The sequence below is a fragment of the Ylistrum balloti genome, unplaced genomic scaffold, assembly GCF_031769215.1.
Source record: "Ylistrum balloti isolate Yb309-2 unplaced genomic scaffold, AGI_CSIRO_Ybal_v1 Utg370814, whole genome shotgun sequence".
NCBI lineage: Eukaryota > Metazoa > Mollusca > Bivalvia > Pectinida > Pectinidae > Ylistrum > Ylistrum balloti.
Genome location: NW_026782471.1, coordinates 56,501 through 82,500, shown reverse-complemented (window position 1 = coordinate 82,500; position 26,000 = coordinate 56,501). Strand labels below are relative to the sequence as shown.

Here is a 26,000-nt window from a genome sequence, read left to right as displayed (position 1 = left end):
AACATTTAGGTGACACAGACGGGCAATTTCCTTCGCGGATATAAGATTTTGTAATTGGTCAATTTCCGTGACCCGACAGGCAGATCTAATACGCCATCTTGGTATCAAGCATATGTGTTTCCTGCTAAGAATTAACTGTTCCTCTCTTCCGGGTGTGGATATCTGATGTTTTACGAAGACTCGAGGCTTCAGTGAAGCCAGGATGACCCCAGAGAAAGGAATTGACAAAAATTTAACAAGCAAATAGGCCAACAAAGGTTCGTATTAAGAGATACCTCAAAAGAAAATATCATCTGATGAATGTAGGTGTGTTTATGAGTTATGGGTGTCCCCTGTGAACTATCAAATATGGAAAAGATTTTAAGTTATGCGTGTAATTTGATAAGCAGCTGAGATGTGTTTATATCATACAGAGTTTCCTTTCAGTCGTTATTTCGTCACTCGCTTGTTATCTGTCAAAACGTGCAACGACGGAAAGTTCAAAGATACTAGACCCTGTGTGTGTGTTTATTGTCCACTGTAGTTACCTGACAATAATTCACGTTAAGTGGACACACCCTCGGGCTAACCCGAGGCCCACATTACTCACAGCAGCGTAACCCTACCTGTTCATTTGATGTCAATGGGCGGAAAGTTTTGATAACATAGATTTGTGGAAGAAGGAAGCGAGATTATGATGTTTATTTACATACAGGTATAGAACGATAACCTCTGACACAAAAATACAGCTCATAATCTGTCAGCCAGATATAAATGTACGTAGTTTCAGGGAATCAACTGGTCAGTATTAACAAAGTGTGTAACATTACTTGTATCATGCAATGGTGCATGTATGTTTTAGGGCAGTGCACACAAACCCATCACATGATATTGCCCAAATCAGTAAAATTAATTGCAATACTACTCCTTATTTTTCTATGAACAATATATGTGGACCTCCAAGTTCTCACTAAATCATAAAATACGCTGCATATTGCATGTTTCATTGTATTGAAATATTAGAAACATGTCTTGCCCACTTACAATATACTTGACCTTGTAAAGTGATGTAAGTACCCTTTGTTGTGTGTATCAGGGTGTATGAAGAAGTCTGTACCAAGCGCCATCAAGGGAAAATACTTTGATTAGTGAAATCAAGTCTTTTTCATTACTATAATTGAAAAGGTCTGCAGTAGAGCTGACAATATACAAGTGAAGCTACAAGGGATATGGTTTGATCTGATCCCTACACCAGGCCTTTTGTTTTTGTCAAGAAGTGACGATCATGGGCATCTTGTGCTGTCATGGATGTCCATAACAAATATTACCTCATATGATCTGAATTATTTGGTTCCACATAAGGCTGGGACAAATCACACTTTTCATCGTATATACTAAAGGGGATAGAGAAATATGTAGATTTGTCCTGAGGAAGCCCAATAAGGGTGAAACATGTTGACAATGATAATAAATTGAAGAAACATAATAGGAAACTTGTTGTTTACCTTGTATTGAACAGGAACAACTTAATGCATTGAAATATAATAGAAAGTTTTATATAAGGCAGATTGGGGAGAGCATTAAGTCTGAGCAGAGTTACATATAAGACTACATTTAAATTTTCTGAACTCTCTTTTTTTCAAACATAAAACTTGAAGAATATCAGCCTGATATGAAGACAAACAAGACCGCTGAGCACTGCTGACAGATCACAAATCATAGAAAACATTCTCTCACTTTCCACAGATATAAACAGAGTAGGTAGATCCAGTAGTACATTTGGTTGATACTTGACTACACTACATTTTCATTGCATGTGATTATTCATGGACTTTGTTGATCTGATAATAAATTTTATTTATTTGACAACAATTGCAAAAGCAAATTTTTCCAACTGATATTTACCAATCTTGTTGGGCCGGATAGAAGTGCATAAGGGATCTTACTTTGTGAGGAAACAGGAGTACACAGGGAAAACCCACTTGGTCAGGCAGGTGAAGTTATACCTATTATGTCCATTCCAGGAATCGAACCTTGGATGTCTGGGTGAAAGGCATACCACTACATCACCCGACCACTTTAATGGTACTTTTAGACTTATGTTATACAATTTACGCAGTGGTGACTTTATCTTTCATCCAAAAACTCTTGAGTGGTCCCGTAAGTTGGACAGCCTGGATCCAGCCATTTTGTTTACTGACAGCGATTGTAGATTAAGACCCAAATTTAACTTCAGTAAACGGTCATTGTAAACAAACTAATGGATCATTGTAAACAAACTAATGGATCATTGTAAACAAACTTATGGATCATTGTAAACAAACTAATGGATCATTGTAAACAAACTAATGGATCATTGTAAACAAACTTATGGATCATTGTAAACAAACTAATGGATCATTGTAAACAAACTAATGGATCATTGTAAACAAACTAATGGATCATTGTAAACAAACTTATGGATCATTGTAAACAAACTTATGGATCATTGTAAACAAACTTATGGATCATTGTAAACAAACTAATGGATCATTGTAAACAAACTTATGGATCATTGTAAACAAACTTATGGATCATTGTAAACAAACTTATGGATCATTGTAAACAAAATCAGTGTTAATTCTTTGTAATATCATATTACAGGTTTTATAGTATAAAAAAGCAATATCTATGCTACTATAAAAATTAGAATCCCTGTGTGCAGTGTGTAGAATAAGATAGCTAGGTACTTCAATCAGATAACTTGTATCTTAACAGGTTGTGCTACAGGGTCTACATAGGAAAACTTAGCATATCTTAATTTCTTAGGATTGTCAGAGCTTTCACTAGTTTGGGGTAGGGCATTCTTTCATAAGAAAATCAGTGAACTGGGAAGGAAAGTTTCGGGAGTATATTGCAAATTTTGGAATTAGGTTATTTATATGAAATGGTTTCATTTGGGAACGGGGCCCATTATCGTCCCCAAAAAACCCTCAACAAAAGTGGAGTTTGTAATAAGATTTTTTAATAAAGGATTAGGACAAAAAAAATTATGAAATTAAATAAATGCTTGATTTATTTTAGTTTACAATCTTATTTCTTATACACAGATATAGGTATATATAAAGAACATACATATAAAGAAACAAATGTATTTTAAAGACAATGCTGTTTGAAACGCTTGTTTCTGTGACCCTCTCATGAGAGTTAAATCAATGGTCCTGCATTTGATGTGTCATGTTATAGATAAGAGGCCATGTGTGGATCAATGACTGGATGCAAACAGCCTAACAGGAGTTTTTTACAACACACAATTCCAGGAGGCTAAGAGTTTAAAATTCCAACTGTCTCTTGACTTCGTTAGAAATTGCTTCAAATTTTTTATTGATATTCACAATATTTCAGACATTCAGGCGATTGAAACAATTGGAATAATATTAAGATCTGACAATTTTTACAGCAATAAGCATGCCTTTAAACATTCTTTTACCTTGTATTTTTGTGTGTGATTTTTGTCAATGCTATGAAATGGATTTCACTATTGACTTTGACATACCATTACTTAGAACTGAATTCAGGCAGGTGTGTGATTACGACTATTAGGACTATGAATTATTATGCCAGATGTAATATTGTGGTTGATAATTCTTGCATCAATTTTTTTTTGTGGTTTGTATTTAATTACATGTACATTCTGTAATATTTGCTAAATTGTCACCAAATTTCATGTACAGCCTACATGTTTATGTTGTATGTTAATAGCTTAACATTGCCCAACATTTTTCTCCTTCAATTCACACTTCAGTCTTTAGGGGCGGGAAATGACTTTTGATTCTTTTAAATGACACGATAGTGTACATTACATATATTGCATTGTTTTAAGTACATATTTAAATGATACGATAGTGTACATTATGTATATTGTAGTGTTGTCAGTACGGATAATGTGGTGTGGATCAGTTCTTGACAGTCTAGTACAAATTTTTGTTTAGATCAGAAGTCAGAATTACTTCTAGGTCTGACCAGAAGCCAGTTATCTCAGAAAAGGGGAAGTAATTCCTGATACAGTATGTTGTTTTTATCTTCAATCTATCATAAATGACCAACGACTCTAAATATAATATGTGAAGGGAGGTAATCCAATATGGCGGACAGAGAACTCGAGAATGATAACCCAAAGAATGTCATGTTCCTGCATATAGTACACATCCCCCCCTTTGACACGACAGTTTTTGCCTAAAATGTGCACTATAAGCACAAATTTACGGTATATATCGAACATTAAATAGTTCTATAGCAATATAATTTCTTTGGTGCTAAGTTCTTGATCACTGCTTGATCTGATAAATGTTTGATCCCATACTTTGTAAATTGGATTTCTTTTTAGTCTACCTTTTAGTTTGTTTGATGTGATCCTTTTTGGATCGCTGTTTCACCGGTTGATGGCCCTAATGTCCTTTTTATGTGTTGACAGGCCATTAAGATTGTAATAATAATAAATAGTCTGGTCACTGTTACTTAATTTGATTTCACTTTCTTTAGTTGAGAAAGATGATCCATGTGGATTTTCTTCATAGGAATTAATTTCATTATTCTAATTGAATATATATCCTCATTTTTTCGTAGGCATTTTAAATATCAAAATTGAATTTTGAAGCTGGTTTTTTGGCAAAACGTTTGTGTATTTGTTCTAAAGTTAAAGCTACTTATATAGACCAAGACATTATATCTGTTGATGCATATCCCGATTTGATGGTTCCTCTATCTATGACAAATTACTGTGGTTGATTAAGTCTGACGAGATCTTTATATAAGTTTTAGTCATAGAGACTCTCAAAATTCCGTTTTACTAAAATTGGCATCAACTACATACCCAAAATTTGTCTTTATGTTCTGAGGGAGTGATTCATAGCTTCAGTGTTATAATTCTTGTCTGAAGTCCGAATACAAAAACATGTTATTATCACACGCATTAAGAAGCAGATATTCACATGTGAGATTTGTTTGTATGATAATGTATATTATTAGGTTAGCTTTATAAGCAACTTTTTTATTTTTGGTTTAAGATCTGATTAATTATTTTACATACATCGTATACTTACATTGTCATTATGACTAATAATGTGGATTTAAAGCAAATTACTCTCTGATCAGGAAAGTCATTGTGAAGTGCACAACCTGTTTTAAATTTTACCACAACAAGGAAGTCAACTTTAGTTGTTAGGACTATAGGTAGCTATATCAATGTTAGTAGGACTGTTCAGGGATCTGGACATAAAAAAAATCATTTTTGAAACATCTTGGATTTGATGAAGTATTCAATTTGGGAATTATGGAGTAATGGTATCTGTAGCAGTATAGAATACAACAGGAAAGCAGGATTGCTAACTGTTGTATAAGACATGGTTTGTAGACAGAAGGAACTAGTTTTGTTTCATTGAATTGTTCACACAGCTATAAAAATAGCTTTGTCTTGTTTTTGTCATATAATAAGGTATTGTTATCAATTAATAGAACAAATTGTAATTATTTTCTTGTATTCCAATTTGGAAGGTGTTCTGTACTTTATACATACTTGTATTGGTTGATTTTCTAAAACAGGATGAAACTATTATATAACATTTCTTTCTCTGTTATCAATTACATATTCTTTGAAATTCTTCAAATCAAGTACTTTGTAAACAGTTGATGTTTTGAATACCTAACTAAGGCCTTGTTTACTTTGAAAAGTCACAAGTACAGCTAGATATAAACATATAAGAAATGTAGATCTTGTTTGTCAGATAGTTTATGCTGTATAATACTGATAATGAAACTGTACATTGAAATACTGAATTGGTACATTAAAAAACTGAAAATATGCATTGAAATAGTGAAAAGGTACATTAAAATACTGAAATGGTGCATTGAATTACTGAGATGGTGCATTGAAATACTGAAATGGTACATTGAAATAGTGAAATGGTACATTGAAATACTGAAACGGTACATTGAAATAGTGAAATGGTACATTGAAATAGTGAAACGGTACATCGAAATAGTGAAATGGTACATTGAAATACTGAAATGGTACATTGAAATACTGAAACAGTACATTGAAATAGTGAATTTGTAATGATCAAGGTGAATATGATTTTAAGCTATACACATTATTACTTATGAATGTTGCTTTAACAAAAACTTGGATGCTTAATTGAGATCAAAGCAATATATTTATCTTGACCTAGTGACCTAATTATTGGTAATATACAATTTGTGACCTAATTAATGGTGTACATGATTTTTGACCTAATTATTGGTGTATGATTGGGCTCGCATTTTAACATCAAATTGAAACAAAAGGACATTCTCTACTTTAAGGCAACATGATCTGTTATGCTGATTAATGTCAATGAACTTCATTATATGATATCATTATATAATTTCATAAATTTACATAAATACATGCACAGTCACTGGCCAAAAAGGAGCTCAAAGTATATGTACAACTACACCCTGAACTCTGTTATTTGCTGGGAATATATAGGAAGCACTTGTTCCTTTTGTAAAGGAAAACTTAATATAATGAATGAATCAGATATTCTGATTATTTCCTATTATACATGTATATGTATGTGTAGATCCATTCGATTCAGTGATCAGAATTTTCGAAATACTGGTACAGGCTGTATTTATGTGAAGATAAGCCCAATCCCAGCCTAGTAAAAATCCCTATTGCGGTTTAGTAAAATTATTCTAAAAATGTACCTTATACTATATATGCCAGCTGACCAATCTGTGATCTTGGGTAACTTTGTATCTGTACATTTATTTAACAGCTGTAGAGATCAGGATGTTAAATGTGCAGTAAGCTTGTTCACGTTTTGTTTTCCTTTCCTGTTTGGAACTTTTCCCCCTGACTTTTCCTGGAGTATAAACATCTTTAAGCTGTGTTTAGAACTGATGTTAAGACAAGCTAGTTTTATCTGTCATGTTACCATTAATGTATATAGATAATATTTATAATGTTTAATTAGATCAGATAAAAAAAATTCCATCAAAGCGTCGAAGCTTTTCGCTGAGCGGACTTTTTTAAAAGACCAGTGAAGTGAGATTTTCAAACTGGATAAAGGTGTACTGGTAGGTTATAGGTATTGTAGATGTAGTTTGTCTAGATTTACAGGAGAAAAAGGAAAAGGATGAACAGACTGCTGTTGTGTAAATGATGAAAGCTGTTATAATATCATCATTTAGGTGAAAGTGAATATGTAATTGTAAGAAAGTAATTATTTCAGTTGTAAAATCTGTTCAATGAAGATAACTAGTAATTATAATGAATATACAATTTTAGAGATTCTTCATAAAAATCTTTAATCCTGTGGAGTCTGCAGAAACTTTTTCTGACATCACTTTTTGTAAGTTTATGTATAAACATTTATTTTTTGAATCTTATCCATATATCCCCCAACAGATCAGATCTAGACCATGCATGCAGTAATTACATCTCCATATCTGTATATAGATTGCAGCTTCTATACTACTGGTACATAATTTAGGTCAGACTAATTTGTACAGTATATAAGTTTGACATGACTGCTTGTACTGATCAAGAGTAAAGAATGAGCCATACAGAACCGGACTAAACACCATCGAAATGGTAACAGTATTTGCTTATTGTTGAAGCTATGAGAGAACTAGATATAGTTATTGGTCTAGAGTTGTTGATAGAGAATTTTTTCTCTTAAACTGTTCTTGTGAAATATACATATTTGATGGGGATCATTCAGTGATATTTTTATCCTCCATATCTTTCGCCTGTGTAAAGTGAATCAGTTTGTGACTCTCCATTTAAGTTAGATGTGTACACTTTCATTATCTAATATTTTATTTCAGAAATACATGTTATGTTTACTTATACTGACATGTCACATATAATATTGTTTACATTCTTCTTATCATTGTTTTTTTTCTTACTTGATTGACTCTTCTCTTTGCTTTCAGGTAGTCAGTTGACCCCTGAGGACTTGCAGTGATGCCGCCCCCTCCACCTCCCCCACCCCCGGGGGCACCGCCTCCTCCCGCAGTCAAATCTGCAGGTCGTCCCGTGGCAAAAAAATCAGGAGGGACAACTGATCGAGGGGCTCTATTAAGTGCCATCCATAAAGGGACTGCACTAAAAAAAACTGTGACCAATGACCGTAGTGCCCCAGCTGTAGGAGGTAGGTTTTACACACGTAGACAGGGTTTAGATGAGATTTGTCAAATTGGTGTTGGAACTTAGCTCTTACCAAAAAAGTTGACCATGCATGAAAATGGGCTGGTAGACGTATTTTTCTTGGTGATGTGTACGTGGTAAATATGAGATATTGATGTGAAATATTAGGTAGGGGAAAGACGTAGGTTCATATACTTATGTCTTGGAACGTATAAGATGATACACAGAGTGTGTCATGTTTTTCAGTATCATGGATACATGCAAAATATGAAGAAACAATATTTGTGTATTTAGGCGAAAAATTCCTTGTTTTAAAATTAATCCAATTATTTATTATTTATGAAGACTGTTTGATAGCTGGCTAGTATATAAAGGGACGAGGAGTATCAGTTCCCATCTTAGTCTGCTCTCATATCAAATAGAAAAATAAAACTTTTGAAATGTTTCAAAACTGCAACGAACGATTTCTCCATGTAAATGGCACGAATTTCCAGACATAAGAGTATTGAAGTTAGCAAGTCCTAGTTAAAGCAAGTACTTAGTCAAGCTTACTAGTGGGAACAAAAGTCTGAACCCATCTGACTTAGAGCCAGAATGAAATTTCACTTTAAACAGTACCTAGTGTACATGTACATAAACATCAGATTTAGGGAGAAGATTTCTTGGTTTGTCATAAAACTGTAAATGAGTTTAGAAACTTGTTGAAGAAATAGCTCTTTACAAATACGAAAATTGTGCTTTTGAAATTGTATAAGTAAATGTGGATATGCCGTCAAACCTGTCTTAAAGATCACCTGTCTATAAAGACCACCTGTGTATAACAATTATCTGCCTATGAAGGCCACTGGTTATGGGTCCATATATATTTGAATTCTTAGAAATTAAACCTCTATATAAAGGCCACTTTTCTTGCTCCATTGAGTGCCCTCTATAGACAGGTTTGACTGTACAAAAGATCATACTGCAGTTTTGTAGTTTTGCTTGTGCTTATCCTTGGTGCTAACTTTGAATTCCCTCCCCTTGGTGCCTATGTTTTTACCTAGCTTTGACACCCTTATCCTTTAGGTAACAAGCCTTCGCCAGCAGGTGGTGGCCGTGGAGCGGGCCCACTGATGCCCCCTGGTGGAGGGGCCAGCAAATTCAACACAGTAGCATGTCACAATAATCGGCCCAACAGTAGAGAACTTCCGAACACATGGCGTGGTGCACAGGATGATGGTAAGATCAAACATTCTTTGGTGTGAAGCACAAAAGTATTTATTCGGAAATAAGTCCCTTACTGTTAATAAAACAACCCTTAATTAGCCTTTGCTGTGTAGTAGAATTACAGACAGATATTTCATTTTCCTGTAATAAGCCCACCCCTTGACTTTGAGATTTTGTATGGTAGCCCAAGTTAACATGCAGAATATTTGAGTTAAGATCACTGTGTGGAATTGAAGTTGATAATTGCATCCTGTCACTCAAAGCCTAAAGCTTATCATTGAATTTTGATAAAAATAATTTTGAACAATTTTCATGAATGATTGGAGGAAGAAAGTGAAAATGTTTCAAACAAATTAATTTCAACATGTTATACATCTACTGAAATGTAAGTTGCAACCAGAAAGGTTTCTAGTTAATGGCAATTAGTGATTATGATAGCGGATGGGTACTGGTGCCAGTTTTTTTTTCAGAATGGTTCGTAAAGCATTTAAAGATGACAGATAGAGAAAAATGTCAATGTTGGTGATTAATTGCAGATGACATGTCATTTATTCTAGATTTTTTTACTCAAATGAGTGCTTATAGATGAATATTGTATTTTAAGGAAGGTTCATAGTGATGTATGTAAATATTACTAAAATCTACTAAATAAAGATACATCATATAGATATATAACATATATATATATATTACCAGGATGAGGGGAGATATATATATATTACCAGGATGAGGGGGGATATATATATTATACCAGGATGAGGGGGGATATATATATTATACTAGGATGAGGGGGGATATATATATTATACCAGGATGAGGGGGGATATATATATTATACCAGGATGAGGGGGGATATATATCTTATACCAGAATGAGGGGGGATATATATATTATACCAGGATGAGGGGGGATATATATATTATACCAGGATGAGGGGGGATATATATATTATACCAGGATGAGGGGAGATATATATGTATAACATATATATATTACCAGGATGAGGGGAGATATATATATTATACCAGGATGAGGGGGGATATATATATATATATATATATATATATATATATATATACATATATATATTACCAGGATGAGGGGGGATATATATATATTATACCAGGATGAGGGGGGATATATATATTATACCAGGATGAGGGGGGATATATATATTATACCAGGATGAGGGGGGATATATATGTATAACATATATATATTACCAGGATGAGGGGGGATATATATATTATACCAGGATGAGGGGGGATATATATGTATAACATATATATATTACCAGGAGGAGGGGGGATATATATATATAACATATATATATTACCAGGATGAGGGGGATATATATATTATACCAGGATGAGGGGAGATATATATATATATATAACATATATATATTACCAGGATGAGGGGGGATATGAATATAATACCAGGAGGAGGGGGGATACATATATATGTATCCCCCCCCCATATATATATAATGCCAGGAGGGGGATATATATATAATGCCAGGAGGGGGATATATATATATAATGCCAGGAGGGGGATATGGATATATATATATATAATGCCAGGAGGGGGATATGGATATATATATATAATGCCAGGAGGGGGATATGGATATATATATATATATATGTAATGCCAGGAGGGGGATATGGATATAGATATATATATAATGCCAGGAGGGGGATATGGATATAGATATATATATGTAATGCCAGGAGGGGGAAGGGGATAGATATATAATACCAAGAGGAGGAGGAGACATGAACATTACAACTAGAAGATGGTGCAACTGACAAACTTGAGAATAGAATATTGATGACTTTGGTGATGAACATTCACTTTCAGGAGTAGCCAAAAATAACATGATTAATCAGAAACGAAAGCAGAGTCTCTCAGGTGCCCAAAACATTAAGCAACCTCTGAAGTCAAGCTATTCTGATGGTGGTAACAGAAATTTCACTTCCTTAGCATGTGTCTCGTGGTGGAAAGCTTTTCATTTTTTTAATCTCTGTCAGTGAGATGTTTGCACTTTTTTTTAGTCAGAAATGTTTATCATTTTGCTGTGTTGATGAAGTCATAGGTTGTTTGTTTTATTTCTCATTGTTTTCATTAAGTTATAAGTGTTGTAAATTTTGGTTTAAATTAGAAGAATTTCAACAAATATTGCCTGATATGCAACTCCAAGGGGATGGAAAGCTTTGATTTTGTCAAAGTTCAAATATACTACGAATAAAAAACTGCAGTCACCCTTTGCCTTGTTTGACCTTTTATCAGTTAGGTGAAAATACATGGTGGACTTAGGTTTGGTGGTACTACAAGTTTATATATATGTTTCCTGCATTTAAGGATGAATGTAAGACTTTGGGAAAATGTTAAGTTTAAATTCTGTGAGGGCAAAAATTGCAATTAAAAATTCCTGAGCAAAAATGTATCCATGTCAGCTGATATTACAAACATGACAAGGTGTTATCTGTTAACGATGCAATGTGAAATTAAATATGCTGTATTTATTTCAAACTTTGAAATTTAGTGTCCTTTTCAGCTACCTGGTTCCATTAATTTGATTCAATATGGATTTGCTCTCCTTTTCCAGTGGTGATAGAAATGATTTTAACTCCTGGTAGGAAACGATTTAGATGTCCTGTTAACTGGTGTGCATGTGGTTGATTGGTATGAAATGATTGCAGGTTCATATATTCATGAAAATCATGGATTGTCATTTTCATTTATTTATAATGAATATGTAATATAAATTTTAGGATGAATCTTCCTAATTTTTTGTTTTAACAAAACTGACTGATCTAATATTGAAACTAAAATTTTAAGATTTCTTGCAATAAGGAAGGAAGCCTGTACTTGTAGACATTACAGCTGTTTTACTATCAGGAACTGACACTTTGTGTTTTAGACAAGTATTTATTATCAGTAATAAAGACTACATGTATGATATTGGTGACTGCGGTGTGTATATATTATATGATCCATTGTATTTACTGTACCCATGTAACATGTAAATGAACTCATGTATTTAGACATAAGTGATATCAGAGCATGACATTGAAATGATGTTACTAATTTTCCCAAAGCATTAGGAGATTTTGGAGTTATATAGTCAAGTTGATCCCAAAAAAGTCTCTCTTTTTTTCAAAAATATTTGCCAGAAAAAAAAGAGAGAAAAAATCTTGCTTCTGGAAAGAATCCTAAATTTGTTTCCACTTGAAGTCTCATTAGTGGAACTCCTCTTTTTCAGCATGTAAAACAACTTACTCCAATGAAAAATTCTTAGAGTCTAAGTCTTGTTTCTGAAATATATTAAATTGGAACCCTTGATTTTAACATTGACCAGGGATATGAGTATCTAGTCATACCAACAGCTACAGGCTATCATCATGTATTGAAACATGGCCACCAGTGATATGAGTATCTAAAACATGGCCACCAGTGATATGAGTATCTGAAACATGGCCACCAGTGATACCAGTATCTAAAACATGGCCACCAGTGATACCAGTATCTAAAACATGGCCACCAGTGATGAGAGTATCTGAAACATGGCCACCAGTGATACGAGTATCTAAAACATGGCCACCACTGATACCAGTATCTAAAACATGGCCACCAGTGATGAGAGTATCTGAAACATGGCCACCAGTGATACGAGTATCTAAAACATGGCCACCAGTGATATGAGTATCTAAAACATGGCCACCAGTGATACCAGTATCTAAAACATGGCCACCAGTGATGAGAGTATCTAAAACATGGCCACCAGTGATACCAGTATCTAAAACATGGCCACCAGTGATAAGAGGATCTGAAACATGGCCACCAGTGATACCAGTATCTAAAACATGGCCACCAGTGATGAGAGTATCTGAAACATGGTCACCAGTGATACGAGTATCTAAAACATGGCCACCAGTGATACCAGTATCTAAAACATGGCCACCAGTGATGAGAGTATCTGAAACATGGCCACCAGTGATACGAGTATCTAAAACATGGCCACCAGTGATATGAGTATCTAAAACATGGCCACCAGTGATAAGAGTATCTAAAACATGGCCACCAGTGATGAGAGTATCTGAAACATGGCCACCAGTGATACCAGTATCTAAAACATGGCCACCAGTGATAAGAGGATCTGAAACATGGCCACCAGTGATGAGAGTATCTGAAACATTGCCACCAGTGATACGAGTATCTGAAACATGGCCACCAGTGATACCAGTATCTAAAACATGGCCACCAGTGATACCAGTATCTAAAACATGGCCACCAGTGATACGAGTATCTGAAACATGGCCACCAGTGATAAGAGTATCTGAAACATGGCCACCAGTGATAAGAGTATCTGAAACATGGCCACCAGTGATATGAGTATCTAAAACATGGCCACCAGTGATACAAGTATCTGAAACATGGCCACCAGTTATACGAGTATCTAAAACATGGCCACCCGTGATACCAGTATCTAAAACATGGCCACCAGTGATATGAGTATCTGAAACATGGCCACCAGTGATATGAGTATCTAAAACATGGCCACCAGTGATACAAGTATCTGAAACATGGCCACCAGTTATATGAGTATCTGAAACATGGCCACCCGTGATACCAGTATCTAAAACATGGCCACCAGTGATATGAGTATCTGAAACATGGCCACCAGTGATGAGAGTATCTGAAACATGGCCACCAGTGATACCAGTATCTTAAACATGGCCACCAGTGATACGAGTATCTGAAACATGGCCACCAGTGATATGAGTATCTGAAACATGGCCACCAGTGATACAAGTATCTGAAACATGGCCACCAGTGATATGAGTATCTGAAACATGGCCATCAGTGATATGAGTATCTAGCCCTACCACCATGAGTAAATGATTACAGTCAACACAGGAAGTGAGTGGTAGTAAACAGGGGATGTGGTGGTGAAGAGTCATCAGATTGTGAACAGGACATTGTACTATTATTATACACTTTCAGCTTTCATTTCGTTGACTTGTGGTCGATATATATACTCTGGTAGTTAATGTAGTAATTTGTAACTGGACTTTGTTTCTAACTCAGAGCACATTTTCAAACAATTTAGCAGACAAAGTAAATTTTACTTAAAAATTTAATCATTTGAAAGTTAGTCTGTATAACTGGATCATTTTAGATTACAACTGCTATTGTGATACTTTTACATCATTACAACTACTGCGATACTTTTACATCATTACAACTACTGCGATACTTTTACATCATTACAACTATCACAACTACTTGGATACTTCTACATCATTACAACTACTGCGATACTTTTACATCATTACAACTACTGCGATACTTTTACATCATTACAATTACTGTGATACTTTTACATCATTACAACTACTGCGATACTTTTACATCATTACAACTACTGCGATACTTTCACATCATTACAACTACTGCGATACTTTTACATCATTACAACTACTGTGATACTTTTACATCATTACAACTACTGCGATACTTTTACATCATTACAACTACTGTGATACTTTCACATCATTACAACTACTGTGATACTTTTACATCATTACAACTATCACAACTACTGGGATACTTTTACATCATTACAACTATCACAACTACTGCGATACTTTACATCATTACAACTACTGCGATACTTTTACATCATTACAACTACTGCGATACTTTTACATCATTACAATTACTGTGATACTTTTACATCATTACAACTACTGCGATACTTTTACATCATTACAACTACTGCGATACTTTCACATCATTACAACTACTGCGATACTTTTACATCATTACAACTACTGTGATACTTTTACATCATTACAACTACTGCGATACTTTTACATCATTACAACTACTGTGATACTTTCACATCATTACAACTACTGTGATACTTTTACATCATTACAACTATCACAACTACTGGGATACTTTTACATCATTACAACTATCACAACTACTGCGATACTTTACATCATTACAACTACTGCGATACTTTACATCATTACAACTATCACAACTACTGCGATACTTTTACATCAATACAACTACTGCGATACTTTCACATCAATACAACTACTGTGATACTTTTACATCATTACAACTACTGTGATACTTAAGGATGATTCACCAATGAAAAAAACACAGTAATGACAAGCTCTTATATTACATAGCAGTGTTTGTATTAGATTGATATAGACATTATACAAACAGTCAAGTTGAGGAAGGCTGCAATAGCTCCGTCACTTAGGACTTTCTAATCTCAGGTGAAGCCCCAAGGTGCTTTGTTCAATGTTTAATAGTGATTTGTGTATCACAGCAAACTGAGCAATGAATGGTCTATATTGTCATTATTGTATACTTGAGTAAAATACTTCACTCTGATCTCTCTGGATGTGACCACCCTCTTGTATGTTGTTCGGTGAGGTAACCACCATCCACAGCAAGGACCCAGCTGTTTATGGGCAATAAAACCAAACGGAGAAATTGATGTAGCTATGCCAATAAGTAGTGCTGTGGTATTGTGTAAATATATATGTGTGTGTATATCAATATAATGGGTTGTCCTTTCAATATAGTATACATATCATTGAAATACAGGTGGTGTTGCTATCAGCATACTGCATCTGTAGATATTTTATGTGTAAATGTAGTGACTGTGAAATGTATATACCGGTATACTGTTGTAAACTTTATATATTTTTATTTTTAACACTGCAGTGTGTTTGTGATCTTTAAAATCTGACAAAGATCAGCACTAGTTGATTTATCTTTTATTTTGTATGTTGTAGCGTAAAATATATATTTGTATAAATAATTGAATTAAATATTGGCAATTAAGGTAGAATGAATATTGTGAGTCAAGGCAGCTAGTTAATGTATGTAATTGATGAGTGACAAAGACGATAATTTAGATACAGTATTGACATACCCCTTGGTGTGTTTCGTATTTATATTCAGTATCTATATTTTCTGTTTATATTTTGTACTTATTAAATTTGTTAACCTGGTGAAAACTCGGTGATATTAACTTCAAACACAAAATTATAGACATCAACACTGTCTTAGGTTAATATTTTTGTTTTTGGTCAATATTTGTTCACCATCTGAAAGATTGCTGATAAACATAATTTAGGAGGGTACCATAATGTGTTGAAAGCCAGGTATAAGTAGACTATATACCAGGGACTAGGTAAAAAATATCTTATTATTTATGACTCCAACAAACTTAAGATCTTATTTGTCTTTTATTTTCTTATCACTAAGAACAAACAAAACACAGACCCCGCGTTATACTTGCTACATACAGAAAAATTGGAATGCGGGGGATTTCCTGAGCTATTTTTAGCTTAACTGATAATCACTAGAAAGCAGGTGGTTATCACTAAAGTATTTACTAGTCCACACAGTTAGTTATGGTCATAAATTAGATAACAGATCTTCCTGAAAGTTAATTGGTAAATTTCAGTTAAATGTCTTTCAGCAGATAGAACTTTGGAAGGGAAATGACAGATTAAAAATAAGAGATATTGATGTGAAATCATTTTGTACCTTTTGGCTGTGATCCAACTAGGTAAATCTGAATTGTAGATATAATGTAGCTTCCTGTATATTACAGGGGGAACGCCCACTCCACCAACTGTTGGAGGCCTTGGGGGTCTGTTTGCGGGAGGGGTACCAAGATTACCCAGTGCTAACAAGAGACAACAAGGAGGACCAAAAGGTATATATATATCGGGGATCTTCATTGAACTTACATGTGTATCACAACAAGCCAAACATCTATTTGAAATACATTATTAAGCCTTTATAAATTTGTATTGAAATAAGTAAAAACTTGCTAAAGAAATAGTTGTATACATAAGTTGTTTTAGAGAAATATTTCTCACTATCATTTGTTTATCTAAATTACCTACTTGTTTTAAACATTATATTGCTTTGTTTGCATTTTTTACATTGATAGTTTTGAATATTATTTTTGATACTTCTTTTAAGCGCCCGGACCCTCTCAAGCCCTTCGTCCGTCTGGACCCCGCATGTCAAATGGACCATCAGTGATTTCTAATGGACCAGGAAGAAATGTGGGTGGACCTCCACCTCCTCCGCCATCAAATTTGAAGCCGAGTCTGAACTCTCGACCAGTTTCCAATGGACAAAGTCGGCCTGGCCCGCCACCTCCCCCGCCTGCCCAGAACAAGCCAGGTGCGGTTGGCAGCCCAGGAAAACTGTCAAATGAAGACAGAAATGGACATGTGAGAGGGAGCAATACCTCATTAAGTAGTATCTCATCAAGAATTTCACTTGGTGAATCGAATAGTTCTATAAACAATAATGCTCGCCCGAGGTCAGGGGTCATTGGTGGTGGTGTTCCAAGGTCACAACCTCCCCCACCCCCGAACCGACCTCCTCCTACGACAGCACCTGGGAAGCCTTCAGGACAATGGCCACCTCCCCCTCCCCCGCAATCGGCCAAAGTGCCAGGAGGCCCGCCCCCGCCACCCCCACAGTCGGCAAAAGTGCCAGGGGGACCGCCCCCGCCTCCCCCACAATCAGCAAAGAGTGGAGCTCCCCCTCCACCACCTCCACAGTCAGCTAAGGGACCTGGAAATCGACCCCCAAGTATGGTAGGAAGGCCCCTTCCACCACCTCCCTCACAGGTATGTTACATCTGGTTAAGTTTGTCAACTTGTATATTGTATGATTTACTGATGGAAGGGAAGTAACTCTTTGTTTTTCTCCTACCTATATGCCAATATTACTTGCTGCTGTAACTAAATTAGTACACTATGAAATACACACCAGGTATAACTCAGTAGTAGTCTGATTGGTGAGGTGAAATTTAATGTAAAATTGATTACAGTATTTCTCAGCATACAGATATTTTTTTATCCATAGATTTCATCAGATTCTCTCTATTTATTTTCTAGGTTTTGTAATTGCTAAGAACACAGAAAAAAAAATACAAAATATTAATTTTTGTTATGTAATTTGAGCTCACAGTGGGAACCTTGAGACTTTTAAGAGTACACGAAATTGTCTTTATTGTAAGGTGGCTGTCATAGTTATAATTCAATGATACACACATATAAGGATGTTTGGGAGACTTTAGTGATCTTTGAGATTGTGTACAAGGGTTATTGTTTTTATTGCTTGGTGTCCAAGACAAGTACAAACAGAAATTCACTTGCAATAGCTCCAGAAAATCTTTTTACACAAAGTTAGTACATATTCTGAGAGTTGCCTAAAAATGATAGCTAGAATACAGATGTATGTGTATGGAGTGTTGTTATCAGAAAACTAGGGAAAGAGATACATACACAAGCTTGCTTGCATTGAGTGAGACACTAAGTTAATATTGAGGTCTGGGTTGTATATACATAATATACCTGATACAGAAGTATATAAAGAAGCTTATGTGGAATAACAAGTCAGTTAAAGATAACTTACCTACTGAAAGTATACATCATGAGGTTTTATGTTGAAAATTCTCATATTAAACTGATACCTTGGAAATTTTACAGAATCATTAGAAAGATATACCAAATCTGTACTTGATGAAAGTCTTGTAGTGTTGTCTGCTGTAGAGAAATTTTACAGAGCCAGAAATATTGTGTATCTACGTTTGTCTGTGTGCCACTTACTTCCTGCTGTCATTCTTGTGGCTCTTCCTGTCAACTGAACGGAAACTTGTGAAGTGATGAATCTATAGACAAACACAACATCATGAAAGGCACAGCTCAACAAATCAAATCTAAATAGGAAATCTGTCTGCCATCTTTCATCTGAAATAAACTAAATTATCGGGGGAAAATATTAGAACTAACTTCTTTCTAAAAGTAATTTTCATTTCTTTCAATTTCACTGTATAACATTTGGGAAACGATATTAACTCAGTACTACATCACCGTCATTTAGAGGATTTTTATTCTTAAAAAACACTCACTACACATAAATTTTGCTAGATTTTTTCCCTATAGCTAATATTCATGAATATTTATGAAGTATATTTAGTAAAAGAAATTTTTTTTAAACACTCGCTTCACGTAATTTTTCTTAGTTTTTTTTTTTTTACTATAGCTAATATTCATGAATATTTATAAAGTATAATTAGTATAAAACAAACTTTAAACACTCGCTTTACATAATTTTTTTTAGATTTTTTTAAAGTTTTTTTCCCTATAGCTCATATTTATGAAGTATATTTAGTAAAACAAACTGTTTTTTAAAAACACTCACTACACGTACATTTTTTAGATTTTTGTTTTCACTATAACTAATATTAATGAATATTTACGAAGTATTTTGAGTGAAATATGAATATAGATGAGTCTGGCATTAATATGTATAGATAAGACGTATAAACAGGATGTGCTGACAGGATTACAGTGTCAGCCATGGATAGCCTTAATCGTCCAGCTGTAGCTGAATCATTTGATGATGATGATGATGATATTTTTGGTACTTACGGTGCTTATCTGCCTAGTGGAGATAAAAACGTAACTCACACTGTACCAAGGCCGATCTCTTCCTTCAAAAAACGTAGACCTCTTCCTGCTCTTCCTTCTGATGTAAAACCATGGATAGCAAAAGCTGTAAGTTATGTAGGAAAGATTGGTTGTAAACACCTGATTTTCTGGCTTACTGAATAGTCAGATGTCTGTGATACATATTAAATACTTGTTTACAGACCTGAATTTTAATCATTAAATTCATTCAGCCACTTTGTTGTGAACATTCAGTATTGGAGAGTTGCACTGTAGAGGGATACAGTCATGAAGTTGTGCTGTAGAGGGATACAGCCACAGAGTTGTGCTGTAGAGGGATACAGCCATGGAATTGTGCTGTAGAATGATACAGCCACGGAGTTGTGCTGTAGAGGGACAGTCATGGAGTTGTGCTGTAGAGGGATACAGCCATGGAGTTGTGATGTTGAGGGATACAGCCACAGAGTGCTGTAGAGGGATACAGCCACAGAGTTGTGCTGTAGAGGGCTACAGCCATGGAGTTGTGCTGTCGAGGGACACAGCCACTGAGTTGTGCTGTAGAGTTGTGATGTAGAGGGACACAGCCACGGAGTTGTGCTGTAGAGCCACAGAGTTGTACTGTAGAGGGACACAGCCACGGAGTTGTGCTGTAGAGGGACACAGCCATGGAGTTGTGCTGTAGAGGGCTACAGCCACGGAGCTGTGCTGTATAGGGACACAGCCACGGAGTTGTGCTGTAGAGGGACACAGCCACGGAGTTGTGCTATAGAGGGACACAGCCACGGAGTTGTGTTGTAGAGGGATACAGCCATAGAGTTGTGATGTAGAGAGATACAGCCATGGAGTTGTGCTGTAGAGGGATACAGCCATGTGCTTGTGCTGTAGAGGGATACAGCCATGTGGTTGTGCTGTAGATTGATACAGCCATGGAGTTGTGCTGTAGAGGGCTACAGCCACGGAGCTGTGCTGTAGAGGGCTACAGCCACGGAGTTGTGCTGTAGAGGGACAGTCATGGAGTTGTGCTGTAGAGGGCTACAGCTACGGAGTTGTGCTGTAGAGGGCTACAGCTACGGAGTTGTGCTGTAGATTGATACAGCATGGAGTTGTGCTGTAGAGGGATACAGCCATGGAGTTGTGCTGTAGAGGGATACAGCCATGTTGTACAATGATGCAGTGTATCAAGGGTTAGGTATTTGGTATAGTTGAACATCCTGAACTAGACACATTATTGGTGGTATTTATTGTATAAGGATCTGTAGCCAAAGTGGATTTAATTAAAGTTAGTTTGATCTGTTAGGACAATTTTTTGTACAGAAGTTTTGTATTTATTTTACTATAGGTTACTGTTAAACAAATGTATAACTTTTTAACAGACACTTGTAAGTTTTTCTGTGGTGGTACTGTAGATGTCTCTGGACTGGCACATAGTCTCATCCACAAGAACAGCAAAGAACACCAAAGATTAATTTCCTGGTAATCTTTTAACAACAGTGTCCAATATTACATATAAGTGGCCTCGCTGAATGTTGCGTGCACAGGTTTTTTGCCTCATCTTTTTATACACACTTAGGCCATTTGTAAATTGAGCACAAGCAGAGTAAACTTTTCTCTTTCTCATATTTGCAGTGCTGAATTTGTTGTGATGCCTTTTGCTGAGCAAGTACTGTAGTGTTCCTGTTTTGAACTGGTTAGCTTATTGTCAGAGCTATCAGGTTTAGACTGTACTGTACAGTGTTCCTGTTTTGAACTGGTTAGCTTATTGTCAGAGCTATCAGGTTTAGACTGTACTGTACAGTGTTCCTGTTTTGAACTGGTTAGCTTATTGTCAGAGCTATCAGGTTTAGACTGTACTGTACAGTGTTCCTGTTTTGAACTGGTTAGCTTATTGTCAGTGTTATCAGGTTTAGACTGTACTGTACAGTGTTCCTGTTTTGAACTGGTTAGCTTATTGTCAGTGTTATCAGGTTTAGACTGTACTGTACAGTGTTCCTGTTTTGAACTGGTTAGCTTATTGTCAGTGTTATCAGGTTTAGAGTTAGTCAGACACTCCGTCATACATGGACACTTCAAAAAATCTCTAACAAATATTGTGTGAAATAACGACAGATTGATAATATTGTTGTCTAAAAGTTGTTTTTTTTTTATTACTTCAGGGAGCACCACCTCCCCCTCCTTCAAACAGACCTCCTCCCCCTCCATTAGCAACATTAAAACCAACAGTGACATCAGGTCGGCCATCATCTGCCAGGACAAATCAGCCCCCACCCCCTCCAAGCCAACCTCCATCTCGACAAGGAGGTCCCCCGCCACCACCTCCAACAAGAACAACATCAACGCAAAACGGAGGGACATTGCCTCGGGCTGCAGGGGTGAAGCCACCTCCTCCACCAATTCGAGGCCCCCAGAGCACAGGTGCTATTCCCCCACCCCCTCCACAGAGGCGGTCGGGCAACTACTCCGGTGGAAGCGAAGGTGAGGTTTTCCCTAATGTGAAATTGCTGTTACTTTGGTAAAAATCTTCTTTTGATAAGCAGTTTATTTTAATGATAATAATTTTATATTTTTATTTTTCATTTGTTACTTCGAGGTAAAAAGCAATTGAACTTTGTCATGAATATTGAAGCTGAATTTAAAGTATTTAAGTAGCAGTTCCTTAATATTGACAGTAGAAGTTCAATCAAATGATAGTATAGGCAGAAGGAACAGGTCATATTCCAATCTGGACAACTTGTTTACATTTGGTATTAATTATTGAGAAACATAATCATTATTTACATCCCACATCCTTTATTTTCCTGGCCATGTGTTTGTTAATTTTTCTTGTAGCGTCAGATGCTTTCAGTGAAGAAATAGTATGTTTTAGAGTCGTCATATGGAAGTAACATTCTCAAATTTTGATGAAATTGAAAAACCTCAATTTAGAATTTTAAAAAAAAGTTTATTTTAAAAAATAACCTTTTTTCTTTCAGATTTTGAAAATAGATTCAGATTTCACAATGCAAATGAGTGTCCACCTCCGGAACCATTCAGTAAAATCAACAAGACATATCCAAGTAAAAATCCTAGAAATCCAGGTAAAAACACAGGTAAGTATGTTAGAAATCCAGGTAAAAACACAGGTAAGTATGTTAGAAATCCAGGTAAAAACACAGGTGAGTATGTTAGAAATCCAGGTAAAAACACAGGTAAGTATGTTAGAAATCCAGGTAAAAACACTGGTAAGTATGTTAGAAATCCAGGTAAGAACACAGGTAAGTATGTTAGAAATCCAGGTAAAAACACCGGTAAGTATGTTAGAAATCCAGGTAAGAACACAGGTAAGTATGTTAGAAATCCAGGTAAAAACACAGGTAAGTATTTTAGAAATCCTTGTAATTTACACATAGTGTAGCCCAACAAAAACACATGTGGCATTAAAAACCAGGTCCAAATCCTTGAAAGTAAAGCAAATACACAGATAAGTATGGAAGAAAGATTATTAAGCCTAAAGATCAAGTTAAAAACACAGGTAAGTAGTAATCAATGAGATAAAAATTCAGGTAAAAACACAGTTAAGTTAAAAACACTGGTAGATACATTGTTTAACTTATATGTACACACAGGATTAAAGGATAGTTTTCATATTTTTTAATCTTTCCCTGTTTCTGTCACACAGGATTTAAGGATAGTTTTCATATTTTTGTAATCTTTCCCTGATTCTGTCCTATATGATATTGTAAAATTTGACATGTAAAATTTGGATGTAGTGGAAGTTTTTGTAGGTTTTGTAAATTGCTATTTTAACATTTCTATACATAAAAAATGCAGAATGCCCAAAAATTGAAATCTACTTCTGAAGCCTGAGGTGACAAAGGAAATTTTTATACCATTGATAAGGGCAAGGTTATTTTTCAAAAGTTCGCAATGGAGAAAACTTGTGTTGGATAATATGCCTTACTTACAGTGAAATTCACTAGAAATTCTTTAGAAATCTTGATATAAATTTTTTTCATTTTCTTTATTCCAGGAGTAAGAAAACCTCCACCACCTCCTCCACAATGACAAGTTTGATTCCCTAGGGTTTACTCATCAATTCCTTTATATATGCAAAAGACTGTGTTTGCATTCAATGCCAATGAAGTGCAATGTGCATTACTTGTAGCAAGGGCAAGGACAAGTCTACAAGCAGCAGTCATTAACTTGTATCTAGGTCTGATCGACAGTAGATATCAACAGGATTGTCTGGATATGTGAATTCTGTCATTGACCTGTGTATTCGTTCAGCAAACTTTATACCAGATGAATGCTTCTGGTGTGTTCATCTGAACAATCTGCATTGGAGAAAGACATTAGTTTTCCAAAGGAGATGATCCTATTTCCAAGGGAGATAATCCTATTTCTTGTATGAACATCTGACAACTCTTGTTATAGAACAATGGTATCAGTTTCCCTTGTCAAGTTTATAAAAAATTCAGTGTTGATTTTCTATAAGCCTGTAGGTTTTCCGAAGGTTCTTTCTTCCTTTGCGGGTGATAGGTAAAGTATTTCCATGTCTTGAACAGGTCTTAACTTGAGTTAAAGATTTTTTTTAAATCAAGTGAATATTTAACAATGCAGAATAGCTCCCCAGCCATGTAAGATGTAGTTGGTCTGTTATTAAAGTAGACACCGTAAAACCTGCTCAATCTAAGATATTTTATATAAAATCTTATTTGGTCAAGTAAAGATTCTTTGTACGATGTGAAGAAAATAACTATAAGTCTTGTAAACCTTTATCATTTTCACACAGATTTTTTTATTCCTTATTTGAACTTAGGAATTGGCTTGTGAAAAACAGACTGATAGAGAATTTGTCATCTGTAATTTTATATACACTTGACTGATGTCCTGATTTGTTCTACAGTTTGTCATCTGTGATATGTAAATTTGTTACAGTTTATACCCCTATGTTCTTTATGAGTGCTGTTATACTTACATATATAGTATGTATTATCTACTTAAAGGAGAACAAAGGCTTTCACACGCTTCTATCAGCTAATGCAGCTTAATCATGTAACACAGCGTATATAACAAAACTTTTCAAACACAAAACATGTGAACGCTTGGACCTAAGCTTAAAGTGTAGCAATAGTGTGGAGCTTGTCTGTCTGTAAAGAATTTCTTCAAAATGAAATAGTTTTTTTTTTTTGTAGAAAGCAATTACACTTCTTTAATAAAAATTTAATCACAAAATGATAAATATGTCTGATATTTTTTCATGTTTAGTTTGCACGCATTTGCTTTTTTCCAATCATGAACTGATGTGATAATAATAGATAATTGTTTGAAGAAGCAAAAAATATTCACCTTGAAAACGTGTGTCAATGGTACAAATGATTTCATAAAACAAATGAATTCTTATGCGATGTTAAAATTTCAATACAAATTCCATTTTATCTTTAGGAGAAAACTACACTTTTTTTCCCCAAGTATATCTGATGTATTGTTTTTTTTTCAAATTCTCTCAATCATTCCTTTTTGTATTACACAACTTGAGTTGTGAATCCTAGATATTTTAACTGTATAATCAATATTTATATATATATAGAGACAGTATATTGTAGTGATGTGATAGTGATATTTACAAATGATTAAAAATCAACGCACACTGTTACAAATGCTAAATAAAGATGAGAATTTTAATCAGATATTAAATCCCAGTAAAAATTGTTTACAAAAAATCAATATTTTATCTCGCACATGTTACACTCTGACTTGAGATCAATATATTTGATAGAAAATTTAGTCTTTTTTCTTAGATGGCTGGACACCTTTGTCTTTTTGGTGTTTTTTTTATCAAACAAATTCCTTTAACAGAGAGGGAAATGATCCCAAAATACCAATTTTCAAGCTGCTGTTGTTGGAAACAGATTATATATAAAATAAATGTATATCATTTTATTATTACTTAAATTTATAAATAAGAGATATATAAAATTTTAGGCACCTTATCAAAGAAATCATAATTGTTAAATTTTCATTAATATTATGTGGAAAATATACATGCTAGTAACACTACAACATAATGATGAGGTATTGTTCATAGACATTTTATCATTACTACATTCCACAACTTTATTGATCTTGTAATAGATTTATCA

At 34.9% G+C, this 26,000-nt stretch overlaps 1 protein-coding gene across 1 annotated transcript; it reads left to right on the top strand.

Moving 5' to 3' along the window:
* The first annotated feature begins 157 nt into the window (after positions 1 to 157).
* LOC132558714 (basic salivary proline-rich protein 1-like) lies at positions 158 to 25,126 on the top strand. The gene is made up of 8 exons (XM_060223310.1): positions 158 to 257; positions 7,939 to 8,156; positions 9,218 to 9,370; positions 17,016 to 17,120; positions 17,393 to 18,054; positions 22,035 to 22,353; positions 22,851 to 22,967; positions 23,888 to 25,126. Exons 2-8 carry the CDS (start codon positions 7,970 to 7,972, stop codon positions 23,920 to 23,922), a joined length of 1,578 nt encoding a protein of 525 aa, XP_060079293.1. The 5' UTR covers positions 158 to 257; positions 7,939 to 7,969; the 3' UTR covers positions 23,923 to 25,126.
* The last annotated feature ends 874 nt before the right edge of the window (positions 25,127 to 26,000 follow it).